At 34.1% G+C, this 25,906-nt stretch overlaps 1 protein-coding gene across 1 annotated transcript in view; it reads left to right on the top strand.

Annotated features, from left to right (window-relative positions):
• The window catches only part of LOC126011858 (interleukin-1 receptor accessory protein-like), a 99,208-nt gene extending 74,288 nt beyond the window's left edge, over positions 1–24,920 (top strand). Inside the window, exons 3-5 of the mRNA XM_049775627.1 lie at positions 20,416–20,701; positions 24,020–24,232; positions 24,905–24,920. Of these exons, the coding sequence (XP_049631584.1) occupies positions 20,416–20,701; positions 24,020–24,232; positions 24,905–24,920 (515 nt within the window). The remainder of the gene's footprint in view (positions 1–20,415; positions 20,702–24,019; positions 24,233–24,904) is intronic.
• The last annotated feature ends 986 nt before the right edge of the window (positions 24,921–25,906 follow it).

The following is a 25,906-nucleotide window of genomic DNA, read 5'->3' as shown; positions in this document are numbered from 1 at the left end:
TAGCAAGTGCATGGCAAATGCCTTACGGCTTTTGCTACCATGCTAGGTCCTTTTTGGAGATTCTTTATGGTTTTCTTTTTTCTTTTTTTTCTTTTTGGTTTTTGGGCCACAGCTGGTGACCCTCAGGGATTACTCCTGGCTATGCGCTCAGAAATTGCTCCTGGCTTGGAGGACCAAATGTAATGCTAGGGGATGAAACCAAGGTCCATCCTGGGTCAGCTGCATACAACACAAACTACCTACCGCTTGCATCACTGCTCCAGCCCCTGTAATAGCCTTTTTTTTTTACAAAAAGATACACTTATATGACTTATTTTTAAATAATAAATATGACTTATTAAATAATATGACATATTTTAAATGATAATTTTTATTATTTAAATAACAATTCTTGCATTTATAACTATGTAATTACATAAGTGTCTGTTACTTTCTTGTTTTGTTTTGGAGTCACACCTGACAATGTTCTTAGATGACTTTGAACTCATAAATAACTCCTAGTGGGGCTTAGGTTGCCAGGGATTAAATCTAGGTCATCTTTAGGCAAGACAAGCACCGTGACCTTTGCACTCTCTTTGGAAAACTTATTACCTTCTTTGAAAAATATTATTGGTAATAGTTAAAGATTACTGACCTCTATATTTAATGCACACCAGTAGGTTGGCTTATTTATGGATATAATAAATGATTAAATTTTCAGTCATTATATCAACTAACATAGTTTGTATTCTGGAAAGATCTGGTGTGTATATCTGAAAGATCTATGGAAGAAGTTTTCATCTCTATATAGTAGTTAATTTCTGTTTTTATAGTAATATTCTCATTCCAGCTTATTAAAAATTAATCAACAACTTTAGCAAAATAAATTTACCACAATAAGTTTGAGTAGATAATCCCTGTCTCTACTCAACTACAGTTTGTAGTCTATTTTTTAACTCTTTCAGACACAGTGGGGCCATGAAACCAAAAATAAAAATTAATAAATGGACATTAGACCTACTAACAAGGATCTGTTAGGTAGTTGTAGAGAGAATCCAAAATATCCATATATCTTTGACTCATGGAATGGTGTTCAAATGATAAAACATTCATTGAAGTTTATGGTTACCAGAATACCAGCATGCAGAATCTACAATAGAGAAATAATAAAGGTTGTAAATAACAGGAATCCAGAGACTATGTTATGACTGTGTCTCTTCTATAGCCCTACATATTAACAGTGATGAAAAGAAAGGTTGGAAAATGGAAAAGCAATAGGCACCTGATTCTATTCTTCACAACTTGATAAATCATAGTCTTCACTTCGACACTTGTAGAGTCATGTTCTATCTCAGAAGTCATTAACTTCACTATCTTGCCCCCCCACCCCAGATTGCTATAATTGCCTATTTTGTCTTCATTTGTGAGGTATACACGTAGAAAGAGAGGCAAGAGGTGATTGAATATATTTCATTTTTGTCACATGTGGAATAGCAAACATACACAAACTATCAGATGTCTTGAAGGCACACAGTATGACTCTTAACTGATTTTTCATAAGCCTTCACTCCACTCTATATATCTGTCAATACATATTCGGTTCCTTAAAATTTTTCTTTTTCTTTAGTTTAGGTGATATGGTTGTAATAGTGTTTATGTATTAGTGTGAGTTACTATACTCTTCCTCCATCAGAGTACCAGAGATCCCTTGTATTATTTTGTCAGCTTTAAATTGGATGCTGTCTTTTCTACGAGGGCTTCCTTATTCCTCTCTTCTCCCAGTCACATTTAAGACTACCCTCTTATCATGCATTGTATATTTTATTTTTACCATTTACTTCATTTTGCTTTAAATTGTGTTTTCCCTGTCAATTCTGTCTAGATGGGAGCAGAGACCATGTCTTCTTTGTATCTAATCTCCTTATCAGTGCTTATTAGAAACTGGTGCATGTATTAAATTCTCAGTGAGAGTTTATTGATTGAAGGACATGGCATCACCCACAGCTCACCTTGCTTTCTGACCCAGATAGAAGAGGTGGCTGAGTAGCTGATAGTTGTAACTGGGGCTGACAGGGTGAGCGGATATGTTCTAAGTAAATACAGTCTTGTTTCCCTATTGGCTATGATTATGCTCTCCTGTCTAGGATAGGAAAAGGATGATTTGATTTTGAGTAATAAGCAACCAGCTGCCTCTACCTTAAATGCCTTCCATTGTTCTGCTTTAGGTGATTTTCTACCAGCATGAAATGTTCTCCTTCTCAGACAGTTGATGGAGGAGCTGAGTCATGCCTGACTATACTTAATAAGAGAGAAGCAGTTAATGCCTGAGGGAACTTGCCTTAGAGGACAAACTGATATTTCTGACTCCTCTGCTTTTTAGAAGTAGGTGTTATGGGGGAAAGTAGATCATGACAATAGTTCCAGAGCTGCTACAGGAAACAGAACTATATGATACCAATCTCTAATTCAAAGACATATTACCTGACTTGCTACCTCTGATTGTGATGTGCCTTATGATGTAAGAAACCTCTAACAGAGGGTTTTTTATGATCCATACTCAAGAAAGTCACAGTTTGTTACGCTACCTATTAACTAATTCATACTTATTCCTCCTCAGACATTTTTTGTTTGTTTTTTGGGGGGGTAAACCCAGCAGCGCTCAGGGGTTACTCCTGACTCTGTGCTCAGAAATTGCTCCTGGCAGGCTCAGGGGACCATATGGGATGCCAGGATACTAACCTCTGTCCTTCTCCACGCAAGGCAAATGTTTAACCTCCATGCTATATCTGTGGCCCCTCCTCAGACATTTTTCCCCACTCTCTTTTATTTCTGAAAAACTGGGTTGCTTTTGTGTTTTGTAGACTTCAGATACTATAATAATCCCCAAAGTTCGCATTGTACTTTATTATTTGCTTATAGTAAAGAAGTTTTTGATGAATGAAATTGACTTAGATGTGAGTAAAGAAAAAGAGAAGATTTCATTTGTGTTTAAGAGTGAACATAAGGGGGCCAGAGAGATAGCAAAGCGGTGTTTACTTTGCAAGCAGCTGACCAGGAACCTAAGGTGGTTGGTTGGAATCCCGGCCTCCCATATGGTCCTCCATGCCTGCCAGGAGCTGCTATTTCTGAGCAGATAGCCAGGAATAATCCCTGAGTATCACTGGGTGTGGGCCCCCCCAAAAAAGAGAGTGAACATGGGCTTCTTCAGAGTTGAAGCAAGCAAAGATTCTTGTTCATGGAAGAATACAGGCTTTAAAGAACCTGATTTGTTTGTTAAAAAACAAACAAACAAACAAGCATTTTTTAATTTCTTTTTAAATTACTTTATTTAAGCACAGTAATCACAAAGTTATTAAAGATTGAGTTTTACTTATAGAAGTACACCCCACTTCACCAGTGCACTTTTCTCACCACCAATGCCCCACATTTCCGTCCCACTTATAGGTGCTTTCCTTCTCTCTCTCTCTCTCTCTCTCTCTCTCTCTCTCTCTCTCTCTCTCTCTCTCTCTCTCTCTCTCACTACTGTTAATACCCAGTTCTTGTTCAGAGTGATCAGTACAACTACCATTATCATAGTGGACTCTAATTGCACTAATCCACTGTTTGTGGCTTTCTAACATGGACTGGTCCTCCTGGCTCTCATCTCTATTGTCTCTGGATATTATTACCATACTGTCTTTCATTTTTCTTATATCACATAAGTGAGTGAGATAATTCTGTTTAAAATTTTGTTTATCCTTCTCTCTGACTCATTTTACATAGCATAATACTCTCTATATCCATTCACATATAAGCAAATTTCATGACTTTCTTTTTCTTTTTCTTTTTTTTTTTTTTTTTTGGTTTTTGGGCCACACCCAGTGACTCTCAGAGGTTACTCCTGGCTATTCACTCAGAAGTCGCTCCTGGCTTGGGGGACCATATGGGACATCGGGGGGGATCGAACCACGGTCCATCCAAGGCTAGCGCAGGCAAGGCAGGCACCTTACCTCTAGAGCCATCGCCTGGCCCCGACTTTATTTTTCTTAATGGCTTTAATGGACATAGGAATGCAGAGGGTTTTTCTGCATGGTGATTTTGGGTTCCTAAGGTATATCCCTAGGAATGGTATTGCTGGATTATATGGAAGCTCAATTTCAACTTTTTTGAGGAATATTCATGTGATTTTCCAAAAACGTTGAACCAGTATACATTTCCACCAGAAATGAATGATAGTGCTTTTCACCCCACATCTACCCCAGCACTGTCTGTTCTTGTTCTTTATGATGTGTGCTAATCTCCAGTATTAGTTTTTAACTAGTTCTGTTTTAGGGGAAAGAGCTTGAACATCTTTGTCATCTTGTTTTTTATAGGATAACTGAATAAAGTAAAAGAAAAGTTACTTTATTAAATTTTAAATTAAATTTTAGATTCTGTAATGAGTGGGTTTTCTTTTTCTAAAGTGCTTGCTTGTAACAATAACTACAGCAAATAAGAATTTTAAAGATTTCATTAGACAACAATATCGACAATAAAAGGAAAATCTCAATGCTAATTAGGTAAAAAGCAAGCCAGGATTGAATAGGGGTTCTCTCTAAAGAATGGGAAATTAGAGTCAAAACTAACAGAAATTAGCCAGACACAAAGCAAGAAAATTAAGTGATTGAGTTGGATTTTTTGAGGTTGTATTTGTTTGGCAAAATTTAGTTTACTATAATTGGTCACTATTAGATTTAAAATTTATGAATTTAAGATCTTACATTCTCTCTACTGATAAATATAAGAAAAATATTCACAACCTTCAGAGTATAATGAATCATGAAGATACATATAAACCTGTTAGCAAGAAAATGTATTTTTTCATTTTCATTCCAAGAAAACCATGAACTGGTGGGTCCTCAGAACTGAATGAAAGATTCACATACATAACCCAGAAGCTTAAGAATTTTGAACTCTTTGTAGAGTTCAAGTTGATCGGTCCATATCAAATGCTCGGGTCTCTCCTCTCATCTATATTCAAATTCACTCAACCTGTTAATAGATGTCTGCCCAGTCATATCCTTATGTCTTATCATATCATATGTCTTAAGTCATATCCTTTGCCTTTAGCTCCTGCCAATGTTCCATGGTTTGGCCTTTTCTTTTTTTCTTTTTTTAATATAAAATATTACTGTGAAAGATTTGTAATCCACTGTGGTGAAAATAAATATTATATAAAAAATCTTTATTTAAGCACCATGATTACAAGCATGATTGTAGTTGGGCTTTAGTCATAAACAGAATAACCCCCTTCACCAGTGCAACATTCCCACCGCCATTGCCCCCTCTGCCTCAATTCCTTCCTGTATTTGAGATAGGCATTCTACTTCTCTCACTTATTAACATTGTCATGATAGTTGTTAGTATAATTATTTCCCATATGCACTCACCACTCTTTGTGGTGAGTTATATATTGTGAGCTGGAATTTGGTCTATTCTTTGTGTCATTCTCTATCCAGGATATTCTTTCCTAGTTTAAAATTGCATAATTGGGCCTCCATGTCTATACCCCAAAGATTTCCTGGTGTCTTCAATCTTGTTAGTCTCATGTCATGGCCATGAGTGGGTGGGCAATTATATGGGATGCCAAAGTTATGTACCTGGTGATGGGCCTTTCTCGGACTGTACCACAGAGATTTTCTGACTTGGATACAGTTGAGGAAAGATTCTTGCTGTCCTATTTTCTGTCTGTGCATAAGAATCTTGCATGCGATTCAACTATATTTTAGTACTTGACTTTTTAGGCAGAAATAATGGGTAATATAATAAACTGCAAAGAATCCAGAGATTTTACTTTTCTAGTGCTAATAATCATAATTGCTTTATATACTATATAAATATGGAAATGGATGATTACTGATGCCAATTTCCACTCAAATATGAATAGCATCTAAATTACTAGTGGATATTAGGTGACTTTAATATTTATAAGTTCTGACCATTTTATCTTGGCATATATTTTCCCCAAAGCATCCTACTCCCCATGTGCTCTGGAGAAGAGACCCCAGATACTTAGAATTTCTACTTCAGTTTCTCCTGCCAACTTATCATTCACTGCCAGGCATTTTCCCAAATACCATAACCCATGTTCTAGCTTTAATGATTTCACACCCAATTTTCTCTTGGAATCTTTTGTTTCTGCATGTCACCACTAGCCTTCAAGAAAAATCTACATGTTTGACACATTATTAAAATTGAATAAAATTTTTCTGGCATATATCAGGTAATGCCTCTCTTAAATGCAGTGGCAGTATAGCTGCCTTTGTCTCTTCTTTTGTCAAGTGATGAAGATCTCAAACATCCTTTTACTCTAGGCAGTTTCCCCAGAATTGCCCAGAAGGTTTCTGGCACAGCTCACAAGATAATTTTCTTTTCCTTGACTTTATAGTTGCATTTAGAATATGGCTACAAACATTGAAGCTGAGAAATAATACATATCTTAATTGAAAGTTGATGTCCTGGATGTTCTTTTATTAATAAGTTTCCCTGACCCTTTAATTGAGAGGTGAACTTTGGGGTACAGGGATATAAGTCTGATGAATACCTGGAGAGCTTTAATTTTCTATTATGTTTTTGAATGGAAAAAGGCTTGCTTGAGTTATTTTTGTTAATTAAGAAGTTACTTCATGCTTAATTTGTTTTCTGTATTTTAGGATTAAAATCTTAATTTTGAATTTTCTCTCCCTAGCTCTGATAAAATACAATAAAATCAAATAAAGAGAGACAGTTATTAACTTTCCTTGTTACTTTTTCACATCTTATTTTTCTTCTTTATAAAATCAACATTGTAATTGTAACATTTATTTAATCTGTATTAAGTTCTTGCTATGTACTGGAGGCTGTGAGATATTTTCAAATATAATCTTTTAAAATATCTTTTAGTGGTCCTATGTGATAGGTTTTTAATTAGTTTCATATTTTATGTTATGCACTTATGAGGAAACTAAGTTACATAAGTCTTCCCTCCAGGTACAACAGTATCAAACATTAAGACTGAAAAACACACCTAGTGCCTTCTTTACCTATGAAGTAAAAAGAGGAAGGTGGATTGTGTGACTCGATCATTTTAACATAAAAAGTCAACGTCTAAACTCCACTATTGACATTATCTATTCCAACATTGCTTGGTTTTATTTCTTGCTTATTGCACCCTTTACCTTTCAAAGGAAATACATTATTACATGCTATTGTAACAGTTCAATGTTAATTGGAATCTGTGCATTTATGAACTTGATAATTTGTCAAATAATGTAAAGGACCACATGACTAAAAAGCGATGCATACCTTCCAACAATATTTTTAACCACATTCATTAAGTCAGTTTTGTTTAAGCCACATTTGTAAAATTAGGTTTGTTTCTAAATATTATTAGATCTCTTCATAATTTAATATTCTCAGATATTTTGCTAGAGATAAATTCCTATGAGTTCAAAGTTAACATTTTCTGGGACAATTTCATCTTGATTTATTGTTCATATATATTTTGAAATTAAAAAAGGGAGGCATGTAATAGTAATGATAGTAAGGATTCTTAAACATTCTCTGCCAAATACTTTAAAAACATCATTTTATTTAACCTTAAAACCAGGCTTCTTTGACATATATGAAAACTTAATTTAGTTATATATTTCTATGCAAAAAAATTGTTAGGCCACAGCTATAATGTAAGGTCTAAGATTCCCGAAACAATATATTAAATATGGCACAGGAAAGCAGTTTTAGAGAATTTGAGAGAATTTGTTCCTCCCCACCTCTGTCAGATATTGTTTGCCCACTTCTCAGATGTCTTTTGTTAATACTTATTATTTATCCAAAAGGAGTAAAATTATAAATGAAAATATCTTTAGTTTTAATTCAAAGAATATATATATTGTTTTGGAGTCATACTAAGATGTGCTCGGGGATTACTACTAGTATTCACATTATTCACTTCTGGAGGACTTGGGGAACCATATGGGTTTCCAGATTAGCCATATGTGAGAGAAGCACCATACTTACTGTATTATTTCTCTGGCCCCCAAGGATATTTTTTCTGTCATGGAAATTTTAAAGCATTTTTATCCCCCCCCCCCCGACTCCTACAATTTGAATGTATTCCACAGCTTTTTTGAGACCTTGAACAAGCACCATCTAATAATGAAAATAAACAGATTGAAGAACTTGATCACCATACAGGAGACTATAATTGTATGTTACATCTTAATCATGGATTAGAAAAGATTGCATGGAAGGTGGGGATACTCACAACCCCCAGCAAATAACAGCTTAGATTTTCCTTAGTGGACTGTGCCACACTTGACATAAGCCTGTTTATGTATTGTCATAACATCCTGCAAAGAAAATAACTCCCTTCAGCTGTATGAAGATGCTCATTACAGTAATTTTTTTTAAAGAAAATAATGATGTTATAGTACAGAGGCAGCTCACCCAGCATCCATTTAGCTTGCTAACCCCTGCTGCCACTTTAATGAGAACAACACAACTTTTTCTAGGTGGCTATTAGATGATGCTATTCCACATTCGTTCTATTATGCACAACAGTGGGAAGGATGACTGTTGGGCCCTTCTTGGACACTAATACATGTTGATTAAAGGTCCTTTTGTTGGTGCTCCAAAAGCCAAATGAAAGGAAGAACTAGGAGACCAAGAAAAATTGTGACTTGTAATGTCTCCTCTGTACCTGAGAAAAAAACCTTCTCTACAGAGTCTAGTGTTTTTCCTCAGGTACTCTGCCACAGGGAAATATTTTTGGGAAGTTGCACCATGCTCACGGACTGAGGAACCTCATAATATTTATTGAAAGAGTGTTTAGGGTGCAGGCCTCATAACAAAGACTAGATTCCAAAGTGGCCCAAATTCCAAAGCGACTCTTCTTGATAACTTTATTTCTAACTTGAAGTTTTCTATTTTAACTGTAAATTTTGCTTTCTTGATTGTTTTTCCTCCAGAAGGTTTCAATTCTTTCTTTGCGTCACTATTGTAGTTTTCTTTGTTTTCACAGTTGTGTGTAAGTGGTTTTTCATTTTTTTACAAGCCAGATATACCATTTATAATTTATATAACAGCTTTTTTTTTTCTGGGGGGGGTCATACCCAGCAGTGCTCAGGGGTTACTCCTGGCTCTATGCTTAGAAATCACTCCTGGCAGGCTCTGGGGACCATATGGGATGTCAGGATTCGAACCACCATCCTTCTGCAGGCAAGACAAATGCCCTACCTCCATGCTATCTCTCTGGCCCATATGAGAGCATTTTTTTGGTTAGTATAAAGTTAAGTGTTTAGTGTTGCAGAAAGACATAGAATATTGTATAAAATAAACTGTGTTCTAGAAAAAAAATCTCTGGAAAACTAAACAACTTTTTGAATTTGGCAGTGTTTCCTTATCTGGCCAAATCTATAATTTGCTTGATGTTTTTCACCTATTGTTTTCAAATTACCCAGTCATAAAACACTTGTAGACATATTCTATATCATCATCATCATCATTATTATTAATTTGGTGAGAGAAAGGTATGTCTTAATTATCTGTTCCAGGAAAGCCATCTGCTTAGTCACTTGCTCAGTAGACTTGAAAATTGTAAACAAGTTGAGGATACGTGTTAAATGCTTACCGTCTTTTTCATTTTTCCTCCTCCGCCCTTTACTTTTCTTCTCTGCTTTGAATGGTTTACTTGACAAGTGTCAAATTTCAGAAACATTTCTTAAACCTTTATTAGAGTAACTCTCCTCTGAATATAAAGTATCTGGTAATATTTTCCACTTAAACAATATTATAGATAACACAGTTTTTAAACATTTTTGAAAGCCAAAAATTTTTTTAGCAGATAATGCTAAAATATTCAGAAATTATACATACTTTTTCTATTTAAAGGTAAATATGAATATAGCTTTTATTATAACTTATCAAAGAGATATGCTTATGGAGTCCATAAAACATCAGAATTTTTTAAAATATCTTCCTTATTTTAAGAGCTTAAATAGGAATTGTTAATAGAGTGCTGATCAACTGAATAAGGAGAATCAAAATTGCATAGATTCAAACTAACACTTCTCTGTTGTTACTATGCATAGGAAATAACTTGGAGAATAAATTGCGGTTCTGATTCAGTTGGTCTGAGTAGGGCCTAAAAGTCTGTACTTCTGAGATACTCATTAGGAATATTGATGAGGTTGGTAGCTTGTGGTCAGTTCTTCAACTAGCAAGGCTCTAAAAGTCTTATAATAAAATGATAATAAGCACTTGGCTTTGGATTACAAAAATGAGATTAGTAAACATGGGTAGAAAGAGGACTTGAATTAATGTGGTGAAGGTGTTAAGGTAGAAGGAGAGATGACAATCATACCTTAAACATTAATGAAATGATGTACAAACCATTTTTCTTAGATTATGTTAAATATTAAAAAAAACTACAAGGAATCTAGAAATAGAAGTTCAAACTTGGTAAGACAACTCTGTTATTCAAGTTTTTACTTTCTTACATTTTTGTGTTCTGGAACCTCTAAGATGGGTCTTTTATTGTATAGTTCATGATAATTCCAGCCATCATTCATATACTAAGTGGCATATTGCAAAAATAAAAAGTGATGGCTTTAGAAATACTGAAAATATAGAATTATACTTCACAAATTAAACATAAACATGTAGAAATAGCATGATGTTTTGTGGACTTTCAAATCATGAATGATTTTAAATATATTCTAAGTCCTGGAGAACTTGTGCACTTAAAGACATTCAAATGGGAGAAATGATGGGAAGAGTAGGTCTTATTCTGTTGAGATATTTAGACTAAAAATCCTGTACTGTAAATGATTATGGTTGGACATTGAAAATAAGCACACGAAGTTGTTTTTGTCATAGATCTAGAAAAAGAAAATTGTTTTCTAGAAGTCATATGGAAAATGGTAATCTAGTAATTAATGATAATTAAAACAAGCATAGAACTGCATTTCTTAGATTCATTCAGCTTTTACATTGTGCACTTTAATTTTGTGGGCATAAAAGCAAGTCTGTATAATATTTGTGAGACATACTGGCTATCCTCTTTAAAATAAATATAATTGGGGCTGGTGTGAAAGCACAGCTGGAAGGAAATTTGCCTTGCATGTGGCCTACTAGGGTTCAATCCTCAGCATCCCAGTTGGTCCCCCAAGCCTGCCAGGAGTAACCCCTGAGCACTGCAGGGTTTGATCTCCAAAACAAAAAAATTAAAACAAAATAAAATAAATACTATGGATTTTTCTCCAAAAAAAAGTAATAATATAACTCCCATATGACCCAGCAGTCCCACTTAGACTCAATATTTTTTTTATTATAGCATTTAGTACAATAATCAGGATATGGAAATACCCAAATAAGTTCAATGACTTAGTAGATAAATGAACTATGATATAAATACAATAGAATTCTATGTTGTTGTAGGAAAAGTTTGAAATTATGCAGTGGATGGAACTGTGATATTATGTTAAGCAAATCAAGTCATAAAGATAAGAATACATTCTGGATGATATAATTGTATGTTGTATAAAGAGACTAAACAAGGAAACAAGAGTATCAAACAATGACAATTTTTGGCCTAGATTCAAAAACTTAGATTTTTAAGCAGTAATAAGTTAGAAGATCATGGAGAATAATGAAGAGACAGAATAAAGCTAACATATGGGACTTGCTCATATACTTATTACTAAGTAATTTAAATTTTCCACTCTAGGTGTTATTTATTGTTTTGACCTGTTTGTCATTGGATTCTCTTGTATAACAAGATAATATTTATTGAGGATCCATACTTATCACCATTTGAAAATCAAATATAAATAAAATTTTGAAAAGACTTAATGTAATCCTGACCCTTCAGTTAGACTAAATTTCTGCTCTTAAATTATATAGAGCTACTAAGATGTACTGATGCATTTTGGGTTATAGAATAGTGTCTTCACCTCTACTGCATACTTGTGTGTTATACCATATTATATTATGCTAAGCTCTAAATATAATTGTTATATTTTTGTTTAGAAGAACTATTTTAACTATTGGTTTATTCTAAACAGTTTTATTTTGTGTATATACATTTCTTTTTTCAAGGCTGGTTGACTTCTTTTTCCTTTTTCTTTCTTGTTTTGGGGCCACACCTTACTGTGCTTGAAGCTTACCTTGGCTTTTGTCAGGCTACAAGGGTCTTAGGTGATGTTGGTTATAGGTTCTGGATTGACCTCATGCTTGGAGGTCAATAATTATCTTATTTTTGTTTGTTTGGGGGGGGGCATACCTGCAGTGCTCACAGATTATTCCTGGATCCGTGCTAAGAAATCACTTTCGGTAGTGATCTGATTATCATATGGTAGCCAGGGAATCAAACCAGATCAACTGTATAAAAGGCATTTGTCCTACCCACTGTACTACCTTTCCAGTTCTAATGGTTAACTTCGTGGCAAGTATATATACATATCTATTATGATGATGCATATTTATTTTTCTGAACTTTTTTATGTAGTACGTTAGACCAGGCTTTTACATTTTCATACAATAACATAAATTAGGCATGTACATATACAATTCCTGAGTTAAAGAGAAGCATCTTATTCAATTTAATAGCAAGTAAGTAACACAACACAATTAATTACAGATTAAAAGTAATTCTATCTAACTTTCCAATATTTAAATATTCCTTTCTTTTTTCCTGTGCCTGAGCTTTCTGAATTTCTTTTTGTCTCTACCGCAGCACCCAGCAAAGTGTCTTAAAGCAGCTTTTCAATAAATATTTAATAGATACAAATTATGAATAGCGTTCCTCTGGGAAATATCTTGCTTTAAACCTGTGAGCATAAATTTTGGACTAACATCTTAAATCTGTGTTCAGGCAGCTTTTATTTGTGCTACCACTCAGGCAAAAGTAAGTCAATTAATCTCTCTGTCTCCATTTCCTGGCATGTAATGTGGGAATGGGCATGAAAGCCCAAGAGGGTGTTGTGAGATTAATTAGTTAAAATGTATACCCTGCTATATAAATGCTAATTGCTGTCAGGAGCGTGGGCTGGATTTTCCAGTGACTTGGCTTTTTGAGGCTTTGAACATTTCCATTAGTTCTCTGTACTACCAAGCTCCAGTCTTTAAGAAAATCTTTGGCTAGGGGAAGTGATGGCATTATATTTTTCTTATATCGAGGACCCAATTTTGAGTGGACTTCCACTGAGGGTAAACTGGATATGAAGGGACATTTTAAACAAAAAAGTAATTTGCTGTGCTAGTAATTTGCTAAATTCCCTATGCTGCTATTAGAGACAAATCTATTTGCATAACTGCCTTTTCCCCAGTCTTTTCTTAGTCTGGTGCCTGCAGTGAATCATATAATTAATTTGGTATTACATGACACTCCAGCCTGTTGCCATAGGTTTTATTTTTAATTTTTAATTGAGTAATTTAGAAAACTCTGAAAAAGTACCCTAAGGTGAGTGGATGGAGAAAGATAAAATCTAATAGAAATGAATTTAAATGGATTGATACCTCCAATAAAATGTTTTTAATTGTGACATTTTAACTAGTGATTATGAATACTAATATTAATTTGTAAATTCATATTATAAGGGAGCATGATTCATTTAAAATTTTTGAGTTGGTCCATGAAATATTCTGTAAAGGTGATATAGCATTTATGTTACCTTTATTATATTCGATCTGATTGAATACTATAGTTTTTGGAACTAGCCAAAATTCAACTCTGTATTTCAATTCTAATGTAGAATCTTTAACAAATGGCATCTCTAAGAGGTGCATGCTCTAAAGATATATCACAAAATGATAAGTCTTTCTTTTTTCATGAAAATCTATATCTTAGCTTAAACTTTGGGTCATGATTCCACAGGGTTCACATAATTAAATGTAAGAATCTCAAATATCTTAAAAATTTTCAGGTAAATTTTATTATGACTTATCAGTATGTGTTTGATTTGTATACTCATTTTATTTTTCTATAAACCGGTGGTATGTAAAAATTTCTTGGGCAAGTGAAGACATTTTTAAGATGTCTTAGAAACTAGGCAGTACTACTTATTATGACATTCATATCTTAAAATCTCAGTTGCCAGTAAGACATAGACACCTTCTGTGATGTTGTTTTGTGATGTTAAGACTCCTTTTGTGATGTTAAGCTTAACAACAAGCTTTTCTGACTTCAGGGTCTCTGTTTAAAAGTATGAATGACTAAGCAAATATGCCAGGAAATTTTGATTATATGGTGTCCTTTCTGGCAAAATTCTATTGACCGGAGACCCATAGTCCCAAAACACTTGTTTAGAGTATGCAAGTTTTCTATAATCCAAGGAGAGAAAAAGGATTAATGAACCTTTACCCCCTATTAACCAGTGTCTCCAATGGATACCACCAAATAGCTATATTGCCTTCTGAATTATCCTGTTTGGAAATGTTTGTGGTTGTTTTTATCATTCCTGATACCTTTTCTCCATTTTCATAATCAACATTCTCTACTTTACAAAATAAAAATATACTAGTCACCTATTTATCTAATAAACCTGTCCATAACTATTGTCTTTCCTTTTTTCTTTTCTCCTTCTCTCCATTGACTCTTTCTAAATATTATGTTAATTATTTTTAAAGCAAGAATTGAATGAAAATAAAACTTTCCTGGCTTATTATTGTTCTATGATACCATAAAATTTTGGAAGCACACCATCACCATCACGCTTCAGCGTGTGTGATTGTATGTGTCGTCACGCTAGTTATCCATCACTAAAATCTCACCAAATTTCCATTGTACTACATAAACTACACATTTCTTCTCCACTTCCCATTACCCTCTGATAAGTATTATATGATAGAAGGCAGTTTTTGTCCACATGTATGCCATTTTATTTATGCTGATTACTTATATGACGTGTACTAGTGAAGACACAGAGTGCTGTTTTCACTTCTTTTTTTTTCCTTAGTGTAATCACCCATTAGCATAATTTGTGAAAGATAACTGGTATTTCATCCATTTATTTACACTTTCATCTATTTAATAGCAGAATAATATTTCATTTAGCTTATGCACCTGAGCTTCTTTATCCTGTTAACTGCTATTGGGTCTATTGATGGGCTTTAACAGTAATTCTTTAATATAGTGAACAATGTTCTGTGACTGTAAAATGTATACCCTGCTATATAAATGCAAATATTCTTTTATAGATTTTTTCATATCTTCCAGAAACTTGCATAATTTGATATTACTGAATCATGTATATTGAATGGAATATCCACTTTAATTTAATTTTTTAAAGAAATATCTGTATCTTTTATATATAGCATCTTTACCAATTTAAATTCTATGAAAAACATAAGAGTGTTTTATCTATATATTGTTATAATATTTGTTCTTTTTAGTCTTTATGATATAGGACATTCTCTTGGAAGGGTTGCAACTTCTCATATGGTTTTGATTTTTATTTCTTTAATATTATTAGTGAATTTGAACATTTTTTATGTTTTTTATGTTTTTATCTTTAAGCCATTGGCCTGTATTCTATGAAAATATATCTATTATGTATTCATTCCATCTACGTCCCTTTTGGAATTTGTTGCTTTATTTTGCTGTTGAATTATGACTTTTATTTGAATACAAGTTATTTGTGGGACATATACACTGAGCTTTTTACAAACTAATATGGTAGTGGGTACATGCTAAAATAGTTCTACTCTTTCTTCTTTAACTTATCTTAAAATTAGTAGTTCATATCTTCAGAAATGGTCAATTTTAAGTGTGTTTGAAAAAGTTTTTAAAGCCACACCTGATAATGTTCAGCACGTATTCCTAGTTCTGTGTTCAAATATTATTCCTCCTACTGGTTCCCAGAAGAATATGTGTAGGACTAGGGATTAAATCTGGTTTGATTGCTTGCTTACAAGGGAAGCTCCTTACTGGCTGTATTATCTCAGTCCTCCTTTTTTTGGCATTTCCAGCCCACAATTTGGTAGGTAACATTTATATATTGTTATTTTTGATTTAACTAACTATAGGCTATTCATATTTTGTTTTTGTTTTTGGGTCATATCCATCGACGCTCAGGGGTTACTCCTGGCTATGCGCTCAGAAATCACTCCTGGTTTGGGGGACCATGTGGGACGCTGGCGGATCCAACCATAGTCTGTCCTAGGCTAGTGCAAGCAAGGCAGACACCTTATCTCTAGCACCACCACTCCAGCCCCTAGGCTGTTCACATTTTTATCATTATATTTTCACTTTTTAATTTTCAATTAAGATTATTTCTTTTTTCTTTTCTCTTCTTTCTTTCTTCCTTCCTTTCTTTCTTTTTTCTCTTTTTTTCTTCCTTTTTTTCTTTCTTTCTTTTTTCTCTTTCTTTCTTTCTTTCTTTCTTTTTCTTCCTTCCTTCCTTCCTTCCTTCCTTCCTTCCTTCCTTCCTTCCTTCCTTCCTTCCTTCCTTCCTTCCTTCCTTCCTTCCTTCCTTCCTTCCTTTCCTTATTTATTTATTTATTTTTAGTTTTTCAGCCACAACTGTGACGTTCAGGGGTTACTCCAGGCTGTGTGCTCAGAAATTGCTCCTCTCTTGGGGGACCATATGGTATGCTAAAGGTTCTAACCATGACCAGTCCTAGGCTAGCACGTGTATACTGCATGCACCACTGCTCCATCCCCAATTAAGATTATTTCTTAAATTTCTGTCCTCTTTACTTTCTGTACCCTTCCCTCCATGCAGAGGAATATTACAATCTTTGGTTAGACACATTATCTATCAGCATCATAGCTGAAACATATTCTAATTTTGCTAAATTTTAGCTTTTTTAATTTAGGTAATCATTTTAATTTTGGTGAATCTTTCTCACCCTCAATTCACTTACCATGCCTTTGCTATGTAAGTTTATTTTTCGCTCTGCTGTTAGTAAAATAAAGTTCCCTCTCTTCTAGAGGCTATCAATAATATTTTTGAAAGGTTTTACTTTAACAATAGTGGTTGTCTTAAAGCTACTTTTGTGTTGAATCATTGAATATTAATTTTTGTGATGGAAATTTTTCTCAGTTATCTTCTGGGGTTAACTGTTCATACTTCAGAAGTGATTAAGAAGCTCATTGAAAATTCTGAATGTCACTGTGAGGCATATTAGCCTTGAACACTTTTGTTGGAAAATGCGACTGTATGATATTTTATTTTACATTAAAGAAAACTCTAGTATTAACATTGTTAGAGCTTCTTGACTAGTTAAATTTTCTATTGAAAAATAATTTATTCCCTTGCCCGAGTATAAATGTCTCAGGACTTTCATCCCTGGATATTATTGTATTATGAGTTGAGCTAAAAAAAGAATAGCACCTCTTGATGTAGCTTATGTCTTAGTCTCCTTGTTTAACTGCTTAACTCTTCCACATACTAATCTTTGAGATACATTATTGCATTTTTAGGATAGAATGGATTATTCAAATAGGGAGCAATCAAATAAAAATTTTCTCTATGACTTAAAATGGCACAAAAGAGACAGCTGAATAGGGCGGTGGATAAGGTATTTGTTTTGCATACATCTGACATGTGTTGATCCTTAGTCTTGCATAAGATCATGTGAGCCCACTAGGAATAATCTCTGAATGTATAGCCAGAGGTAACTCTGAGCACTGCCATATGTAGTCCCCCAAAATAGAAAAGTAAAAACTAGATGGCAAAGATTCGCTCTTTGATTATATAGAGGGATCCAAGCTAAGATAGTCCTAGTCTGTGCTTTCATATTTCTAAAACAGAAGAAAAGAGAGTATGGTAAATATATTTTAGGCCTTCATATATGCATTGTATGTAACACTTAGACATATGTTGGCCAAGTGAGTAGTCATATGGTCTCTCCTACTTCAGAGGAAGGAAAAATACAATCTTAGCATGCTGAGGAGGGGCCGGAGAGATAGCATGGATGTAACGCGTTTGCCTTTTATGCAGTAGGTTGGTGGTTCAAATCCTGGCGTCCCATATGGTTCCCTGAGCCTGCCAAGAGCGATTTCTGAGCATAGAGCCAGGAGTAACCCCTGAGCAGAGTGTGACCCAAAAACTAAAAAAAAAAAAAAATATGCTGAGGAAACTCAAACTATTGTATGAATAGAACTGAAAATAAGTTTACCTTGATATCCACCATCCTCCAGGTATCTTCAACATTTTATATCATAGATTACAGTTATTTTTAATTTGGTATCTGATGTTAAGTTCCTACATTAGATTGTTTTTCTAATGAGATCATTGGGTACCACTTGTTCGTTTTTATACTGATATTGTCTTTTCTATTTTCTTGATATATTTTAGTTTAAGTCTTAAATAAGTATCTTAGCTTAGTGGAATTTCAGAAAGGAGTGAAATTGGATGAATAAATATTGTCAGTGGATCTGACTCATTTCAAGTTCTTGTGGAAAGTGAGTAAGAATAGCATTCTTAGCAGATGTCTTTCATGCCATGTCTCTTTATATATAGCATACATAGGTATGTCTCTGTGGGCTGACATTCAGATGGCAAAAGCAGCAAAAGCTGGAACAGAATTCCAACAACAGCAACATCCAGAGCAGCATCAACTACCATAAACACTAAATAGTGACAGCTTATATAAATTGCCTTATCTCGTCCCCTTAGCTGTGTCTACTGTCTGATCAGTCATGCCTTATCTAAATGATGCTTTGTGGAAGATATAAATCATATTGTATGTGTAAATAAAGGCCAATCAGAAGCTTTGTTGATCTGGTTCTCCTCTTCTTCACTTTCTTCATAATATTATGATGTGCTACAGTTATATGAACAGCTATGTTTTTTTTTGAACAGCTATCTTTTTAATAGCCTGTCAAGTCAATGTGCTAATTCTGTAAAGCATAAAAATTAAGCATGTGTCAACTAAAATAAATAGATTACCTTGTTTAAATGTATGTATATGTATATACACACAAATGTTTATTGGTCATAGATGAGGTATAAAAAGAAAATATAAGGTATCCAGGATTCCCTCACCCTCTCTTCCGTTCTTACTGCTCTATAGTGACATTGAGAATATTCCATTCAGGTAGAAAAAAGTCATTTATTATTATGATTTATCTTGAACAAATAATTGATTATTATTTCCTCCTCCCCAAAAAGCAAGTTATGAAAGCCATTAAGCATTTTATTTGATTTTTGAGTCATTTGAACCAAGTATCTTTGATTTTCATGATAACTGAGACCTCTTTAACTTCCTGAGTTCTATAACTCCTCCTCCAATACAGCAGCCAATAATCTCATGAATAAATCAAATCAATGTGCAGTAAGTGTAAAATGTTTTGAAGCTTTTTATAGAAAATAATGTAAATATTAAACAATTTGTTAATATTTTGTATGTTCCAAGTTTTATAACATTTAAAATAATTCTACATAATTTTATTTCTTTATTTTATTTATTTTTTGCCACACCCAGTGGTGTTCAGGGTTTACTCCTGTTCTGTGATCAGAAATTGCTCCTGGCAGGCTTGGGGACTAAATGGGATGCCAGGGATCCAACCTGTGTCCGTCCTGTGTCAGGAGTGTGTAAGACAAATGCCCTACCACTGTGCTATCACTCTGGCCCTTACATGGTTTTCTTTATTGCTTAAAAATATGTGGCAAACCTGGAGACATAGCATAGCAGTAAGGCATTGCCTTGCATGCAGCCAATCCAGGAAGAATGGTGGTTCAAATCCCGGCATCCCATGTGGTCCCACGTGCCTGCCAGGGGTGATTTCTGAATGCAGAGCCAGGAATAACCCATGCACGCTATCAGGTGTGCCCCCCCCCAAAAAAAAGGCACTTTCCAGGGCTGGGAGCAGTGGCGCAGAGGTAGGGCATTTGCCTTGCTTTGCCTGACCTAGATGGACCATAGTTCGATTCCCCGGGGACCCATATGGTCCCCCGAGCCAGCCAGAAGCGATATCTGAGTGCACAGACTAGAGTTAGTCCTGATAGTCACCAGGTGTGGCCAAAAAAAAAAAAAAAAGGCAAACAGGCACATCCAATTTTATATGGAACTCACATGCTATTGGGTAGGGCAGTTCTAGCCTCCAAATCAGAACACTAGTTATTTTAGACTATTGTCTTTTACATCACAGTTTTCTTCACAACACTTTCTTTGTTTCCGCAAGAGTGAAGGAGTTCATAATTTCTTTTTTTAGCACAAACCACCCATACCCCATAAAGATTTAGTAGCATCAAGCTATCAAATGAAAAATTTTGTTATACAAAATATTGTGAAATAATAGATGAAGAGGAAAGTCATTGATTCTCTACACTCTGGCCTATTACAAACATGACTCTTACATCTGTTAGAGAGATTGACTATGGCATTTCTACAGAAAAAAGGCTGTCTTAGAAAGAAAAAGTGTATTCTAAAGAGAAGGTATATTTTTGGGGGGATCTATACTCAACTGTCTTTTCTTGTTGATTTTTGCAGAACGCTGCGATGACTGGGGATTGGATACCACAAGGCAGATGCAAGTGTTTGAAGATGAGCCAGCTCGCATCAAGTGCCCACTCTTTGAACACTTCTTAAAATATAACTACAGCACTGCCCATTCTGCTGGTCTTACACTGATCTGGTATTGGACCAGGCAGGATCGAGACCTGGAGGAGCCAATTAACTTCCGTCTTCCTGAAAACCGCATTAGTAAGGAGAAAGATGTCCTTTGGTTCCGACCTACGCTCCTCAATGACACAGGCAACTATACCTGCATGTTAAGGTATAACTTTCTCTTTTCCTTTTAGTTCCTATCACCTCATAAATGATGCATTTACTGGGGCCAGAGAGATGGCGCAGTGGTAGGGTCTTTGCCTGGCACGCGGTTGACCCAGGACTGACCGAAGTTCGATTTCCGGGCATCCCATCTGGTCCCCCAAGCCAGAAGCAATTTCTGAACTTATAGCCAAGAGTAATCACTGAGCATCACGGGGTGTGGCCCCAAAAATAAAAAAAAAATTCCTATAAAGCTGTAACTTCAAAATAAAAATGTATAATGAATTATATATAAACTCATAGTTAACTGAGATTGACTGTAGGGAAGGGCAGAAAAATGGTTGTGTTTTTGTGGTTCTCCACTTTCTGTAAGTGATTTCTTTGCAAACAGTGATATACAAAAAGGTCTCATTTTCTTCATTTGCCTTATTTTTCTTGTCCTCAGATCATTTGCCAACCTATACCTATAGGTATCTGTTCTAGACAATGATCTAATCACAGATTCAAACCCATATTAAAATTATTTTTGGGAATACCTGGCATAAAAGTGCCAAATCCATTGATAAAACAAAATAAAAAGTACTAGGGTGGCATCAGATTTGGTGACAGTAATATTTTACAAAATTTCCTAATAAAATTTCCCTCTTACCAATTATTTTTTATTGCAAATACCAAAGGCAACAGAACTTGAGCACTGGTCTATAGAGTTGAATTTACCAATGGGTACAGTGGACAATTGGGGGCAAAAGGCACTATGTTGGAAGTTATGGCATTGAAATGCTGCTTGCATGAAACACTATAATTAAATGCATTATAAATCACAATGCCAAAGTTAAAAATAAACTTTATAAAAAAAGGATATCAGATCCTTATGAATAGCAGAAGACCCACGCTATTATTGCTAAGTTAAAAGTTTTCCAATATATTTTTAATCCAGAATATTTTTGTAGAATGTGTAGAAATGCCTTTCACTCCATAAATACTACCTTTTTTCTTCTTGCTACAGAATAATGTTATTTTGAGTTGCCTTTTTCTTATTGTCTCATATTAAGTTTCCAGATTTTATTATTATTATTATTATTATTATTATTATTATTTGTACTTCCATATAGAGAGTTGCTAAACATTAATCTCTGGAGGGTTCTGAATGTTGGAAATCCAAACAGTGTTATATCTACAAAAAGCAAGAACATGCTGTACCTTCTAATTCATTGACTGAATTCTTGCTTCATAGTCTCTCTAAAGATAACATGCAGATAGAATGTTTCGAACCAGTAAATTTAGTTTTACTACTTTACTACTATTAATTACTATGTTTTCTTAATCATGATATGTATTTTCTTTTCTTTCTTTTTTTTTTTTTTTTGTTTTGTTTTTGGGCCAAACTCGGTGCACTCAGGAGTTACTCCTGACTATGCGCTCAGAAATTTCTCCTGGCTTGGGGGCCATATGGGACGCCAGGAATAGAACCGAGGTCTGTCCTAGGTCAGCTGCATGCAAGGCAAACACCATACCACTGTGTCACTGCTCCGACTTCATGAAATGTATTTTCTTAAACATTAAAGTTGCTTTCTATAACTTTAACCTATTAAATATGATTCTATGTGGATAATATTGTGTGATTTTTAGGTAGAGATCATGTTGGCCAATTTTCCATACCAACTTTTTCCCATTCATTGATGTCATCCTTTATTTTATTTAAATAAATGTTTTGTTTGTTTTTGGGTCACACTCAGAAATAGCTTTTGACAGGCTCAGAAAACTGACCATATGGGATGCTGGGAATTGAACCCAGTCAGCTGCATGTAAGGCAAATGTCCTACCATTGTGCTAGCTCTCCTGGTCCTCCGTCTATCCTTTAAACCACCTCTTTATGTCTTGAGAAGTGGGATATATTCCCCCATATCTTCCACTCTAGTTAGAGTTAAATAATGAATCATGGAATATCTACTATGTGTGTGACTCCTTAAATATAAATGACCAAAGTGTGATTTATCCATGACCATTCATCTTAAAGTATCAGTTATTTTTTATAATTATACCACATTTGTTGTCTTCTAGTATATATGCATTAAATAAATTTAATAAAATTTTGATTTTTACCTTTTGAAAGTTCAAACACTATATTAGATGCAGAGCATAAAAGAAAATATACATAGTCAGGTTCTATATGAAGGATTAGAAAATTCAAGTATTAAAAATTAATTAAGAAATTCTGGATGCTCAGAGAATAATAAACATAATTTAGATAAGTAATGAGTGTAGAGAATAATATAGAACATCTCTGAAAAAACATGAGGAGAGAAAACCAAACAGCCTGTAGAGATGTTAAAATATAAATATAATTATACAATATTTTTGCTTTCATGTTTGGTTTCAATTTTTCATAATTATTTTGTACATATGTCTAACAATGTTGAATTATTTTATTTAGTCTTTGGTCAATGCGTTTAAGTTTTAGTCAATTTAATTTAATGCTTTTTTTGCTGATCTAGTATTAAATATACTTTAGAAAATAGTGTGGAATAATTTACTTCCTTATTTTAGGTTTTTATACTTCAGTTATCTGAGGTATTCATAAATAGGATTTCTAGAGCAAAAAACTAAAACTTTTATAAATAGTTCTGGAATCATCTATTGTTAAAAACTTTTTATAGGGCCCGGAGAGATAGCACAGTGGCGTTTGCCTTGCAAGCAGCCGATCCAGGACCAAAGGTGGTTGGTTCGAATCCCGGTGTCCCATATGGTCTCCTGTACCTGCCAGGAGCTATTTCTGAGCAGATAGCCAGGAGTAACCTCTGAGCACCGCCGAGTGTGGCCCAAAAACTAAAAAAAAAACAAAACTTTTTATATCTATGAGCTAATTTATTACATTCCACCCCCCATAAATGTGTGTATATATTATACATAATATACCACATCATATCATACAGGTATGTTCTTAAATTTATAAATATATATATGCATGAGTATTTATACAGACATTATCCCCATCATAAATTTGGATTATGTGCGTATATATACCTACATAAGTGTATAAATTTTGTATCACAGTGCGTAATATGTGCATAAACACATGCATTTATACACATGATATATGTACTTAGGTTCCTATATCTACCTAAATATTTAAATTTCTAGCGCGATGTTAATTTATGTATGTCATCTAGGAGAGCCTTCAGCATAAGTAATACTTTCTAACAATATTAGTTCTTAAGTAAATTTCCACATATAGATTCTAAATATATAAAATTATTGTACTTAAACGTGTTTATATTATAGCAAATGCAAATGAGACTTATTTGTTTCATATTTCTATTTCCAGGAATACAACATATTGCAGCAAAGTTGCATTTCCTCTGGAAGTCGTTCCAAAAGATAACTGCTTCCGGTCTCCCATGAGACTCCAAGTACATAGACTGTTTCTGGAATACGGTATTCAAAGGATCACTTGTCCAAATGTAGATGGATATTTCCCTTCCAGTGTAAAACCAAACATCACTTGGTATATGGTAAGCAAATTAAGATATTTTAATTGGCACTCAACTAAAAATTTTAAAGAATTAACATTGCATAAACTGATATTTTTCTTTTATTTTAAATAATATTTCTATTTAAAGACCATGATCACAAACATGATAGTAGTTGGGTTTCAATCATAAAAAGAATGCCCCTCTTCACCAGTGCAACATTCCCACCACAAATGCCTCCCTATCTCACTCCTCTCCCACCCCCTGCCTGTATTCTAGACAGGCATTCTACTTCTCTCACTCATTGACATTGTCATGATAGTTGTTAGGGTAATTATTTATCTAACTGCATGCACTACTCTTTGTGGTGAGCTTCATATCATGAGCTGGTCCTTCCAGCCCTCATCTCTATTGTCTCTGGGCATTTGATATTTTATGTAAGTTTTGTTTCTTCTGTAGTACTTGTAAATGTATTTTATTGTTCTATCATTTATTATCATTTCCAAGAAAAGGTGAAAAATGTTGTGCCTTGACCTGTTTTCTGAAATTGTGTCTACTTAAGTAGAAATAACACAAATTCTATGAAGTTCTTGCACAATCTGAGAAATGTCATCTAATTCTACTACTGCTAATGGAATCAGGAACTACTAGTTCATAAAGTAGAGTTCAACTCTTTGATTAGTCAGTGGAGTTTTTTGTTCCTCTTATATTTTTTTTCCATTTTTTACCCTTATTTATAGGCCCACTCTCCTATAGTTTCTTCAATGTCTGAACTATTGGACAGTGCTTAATCAAGAATAAAAGTATTAGGGGGTAAGATTTGTGGCAGCAGCATAGTTTTTAAGTGTCTTTGGATATCCATACAAATCAAAGTAATAGCTCCAGCATTTACAATGAAATTCACTGACAAGTGCTCAACAAAAACCACTTTCAATAGAACAAGGAAAACCAACATACAGTTCACATAGGCATATTGTCTAGTGGAAAAGTGCAGATATATATACATATATAATGTTGTGTTGGCAAACTGGAGAAAAGGCAAAACAAGTAACAAAAATAAATAATGAATAATCACGGGGAAGTGTATTGTGCCAATTGGAAAACAGCAACTGAACATGGGAGGAGTTTTACAGTCAAGTAGAAGATTAGTTCAAGATGCCTATTGTTAACAATTCTGAAGAAATTGAACAATATGTAGTGTTTTGTAACTTCTGAATGACTAACGACATTGAGGAGAAACTTCTAAGGGGATAAAAATAATTGAATCAGGATGCTATAAAGGAAGAAAAGAGAGGGTACAGTTAAAAATGGGCAACAGAACAGAATCAGGAAATCTTATACCACTTATTTGAATGATCTCTGTGAGGTTATACTGTAATATTGAAAAGCTCTGAATAAACGCATTCACAAAAACAAAGAGTAATCAGATAATTTCATTCAAGTTATAAGGAAAGTTAGAATAAGAATAACATGATTAGAATAAACCCCAGTCATAAGGTGATTTTGTAACTATTATTTGAAAAATTAGCTAAACTACATTATGAAGGTCATATAATATGAGGAAATAATCAAGAAATGAAATAAAAAATTTTTAAAAATCCAGTAATATGTGACTCAGAAAATCACATTATTTCAGAAATGAAGCTTAAAAAGTCCATAACAGCAAAAGAACGTAATATGTAATAGCATAACACAATAAAAAGTAGAAACGCTTTAATAAAAATTGAGATATTAAATATTAA

Source organism: Suncus etruscus, chromosome 6, assembly GCF_024139225.1.
Source record: "Suncus etruscus isolate mSunEtr1 chromosome 6, mSunEtr1.pri.cur, whole genome shotgun sequence".
NCBI classification, from domain to species: Eukaryota; Metazoa; Chordata; class Mammalia; order Eulipotyphla; family Soricidae; genus Suncus; species Suncus etruscus.
The sequence above is the reverse complement of the archived record's forward strand: the minus strand, read 5'-3'. Positions and strand labels throughout refer to the sequence as shown.